The sequence below is a fragment of the Alligator sinensis genome, unplaced genomic scaffold, assembly GCF_000455745.1.
Source record: "Alligator sinensis unplaced genomic scaffold, ASM45574v1 scaffold1581_1, whole genome shotgun sequence".
Taxonomy (NCBI): Eukaryota; Metazoa; Chordata; order Crocodylia; family Alligatoridae; genus Alligator; species Alligator sinensis.
Genome location: NW_005842641.1, coordinates 783,152 through 785,332, shown reverse-complemented (window position 1 = coordinate 785,332; position 2,181 = coordinate 783,152). Strand labels below are relative to the sequence as shown.

Genomic DNA, 2,181 nt, shown 5'->3' with positions numbered 1-2,181 from the left:
CGGCGCCGCCGCCGAGGCCGTGCCCATCGTGGGCGGCATCGACACGCTGGACCTGCCCGGTGCCTCCGTGCTGGACCTCGGTGAGTCCCCGGCGGGAGGGGGCTGCAGCCGGCCGGCGGGAGGGCCCCTGAGGGACTGTCGGTGCTGCCTCACCCCCCTTCTCCCGGACCAGCAGGTGGCTGCGGGAAGGGCCCGAGCCCGTCTGGGCCAGGCGGTGGGCCGCAGGGTGAGGGTTTACTTCGGGAAGTAGCAGTGGAGATAAGCCCCTAACCCTTGTCACAGCAGAGCTCTCCACCAGCTTCACTTCTGCATGGGGGGTGGCGGGGGACAGGCAGAGAAGGGATCCCAGCCTGAGACCTGTGCCAAAGTTGGTCTGTGAGCATGTTTAATTCCTCACCCAGCCTGGAGAGAGTCCCTGTGCTAAAAGCAAGGAGTCCTCTTCATCATAACACCTTGGAAGCACGAGTGTGGGTCCCCTTACAAGTAAATGACCCTGGCTCAAGGTTTGGTATAAGGGTTTGCTGGGCTGGTAGAAGCACAATTGATTGTGGAAGCAAGGATATCTAATGACTTCTTTCTCTCCCTCTCCTCCCCATCTGCCATGTCCTTAGGGTTTGCTGAGGACCCCGGACCATCTCACCAATCCAGTCTTGACAAGATGAACCTAAAAGAAGAAATAGTAGTGAAGGTAGTGGAGCCAGAAGAAAGCTCGGAGGACATGGCTGTGGTTCCACCCAGCCAGGAACAACTGTCTTTTCTGGGGTCATCTTCTGGCAGCTCTTCTGGGAAAGGAAAAGCTAAAACAAAAGGCCGATCCCAGACGGACCAAAATGAAATTACTGAAGAGGACCTAATGCAGATGCAGCAGACCCAGATGCAGGTGATCCAGTCTGGCTTTGACAATGTTAACCATAATCTTCGGCTGCTGCAGCAAGGCATACAAGATCTCAGCAATAGCCTCAGCATCATGGCGCACACACTGGTGGCTATAAAAAATGTCTACGTGAAAAACAACACGGGCCCAACCACTTATGCCACTGTCTCCACTCAGACCACAGCTGGGTACCTGAGCCCTGCATCTCCCCAGATATCCCCAGCTGAGGACAGGGGCAGAGCACAGGTGGCTGGAAGCAGCAGCAGAAGCAGCAGCTGCAGTTCCAGCTCTATGTCTCAAGAGCCAGGCCCTTCCGAGTTTCCCAGACCCACTTTGAGAACCATTAAGAAAGAACATCCCAATGGCTGCTACTATTTCTGTTTTGCAGATGTGTAAAACTTGAATACATGTAATAGTGACTGTGGTGTTAGAGGTGCTGTTTTATGTTCTGCTCCAGCCTATGATGGAGCAAACTGGACTTACCTCCCACTCTCTTTTTTTTTTTTTTTTTTTCCCAGTGGGAAAAGTTTCACAGTAGGTGGCATTAAACACTAACTACAAGTCTCCCATTTCTTAACTCTTAAGTGTTGCAGTTGGTTACTGTCTGTCTTCTGTTCTCTTCACCATCTTCCACTTAAAAAAAAAAAAAAATCAAAATTATTTTGACCAAGACACTTGTCTGTATCCTCTTTCACTCAATGTGACCTTTTGAAAATAAAAGGCATGATGAAGTAGGGTGAAAGGTAAGAGCAGTTACTGAATAGCAGGAGTGTAATCTGTTATACAAGTTGCTGTGTAGTTTGCTTGTTCTTTAAATCCAACTGCAAAAATAACTGACTTTAAATTTAGTATCGGCTGTTTCTAACTACTGGATGTGTTTCTAATTTCTTAAACCTAGGCTGTGCAAAGCATCACAAGGGGTTTGGCAGCTTTACCTGCTCTGGGGATGGCATAGAATTAGACCACTGATCCCTCATCCTGCTACTTATCATTCATCTAGCATTGCTCTATCTGGTCACTGTTCAGTACAGCTCCTCAAATACACTTTCCCTGCAGAAGCATGTTGCTTTAATGAAATAAAAGTGAAGGCAGTTATTTGTCAGATATCTTGAGGAAAAGTGTATCAAATATAATGAATGAAACTTTTTCACACTGAAGCAATACTTGCAATTACAGGTTATCATCAATCTCTGTCTTCAGTAAATCCAAGCTGGGACCAAGTGCCGTAACATTTGAGATGACAAAGGGGCAGCCCTAACTGATGTTCTGCGCTATCCAGAACTAAGTGTAGATGTGCTGCAAACAAA

The 2,181-nt window shown here is 48.3% G+C and overlaps 1 protein-coding gene across 1 annotated transcript; it reads left to right on the top strand.

Moving 5' to 3' along the window:
• The first annotated feature begins 6 nt into the window (after positions 1-6).
• On the top strand, positions 7-2,173 carry LOC102376236. Its single transcript, XM_006033550.3, has 2 exons — positions 7-80; positions 612-2,173. The coding sequence occupies exon 2, from the start codon at positions 659-661 to the stop codon at positions 1,268-1,270; it is 612 nt and encodes a 203-aa protein (XP_006033612.1). The 5' UTR covers positions 7-80; positions 612-658; the 3' UTR covers positions 1,271-2,173.
• The last annotated feature ends 8 nt before the right edge of the window (positions 2,174-2,181 follow it).

Bases quoted from the DNA above. Each gene is read 5' to 3' on its own strand.
- LOC102376236 (XM_006033550.3), top strand. From the start codon at position 659: ATGAACCTAAAAGAAGAAATAGTAGTGAAGGTAGTGGAGCCAGAAGAA.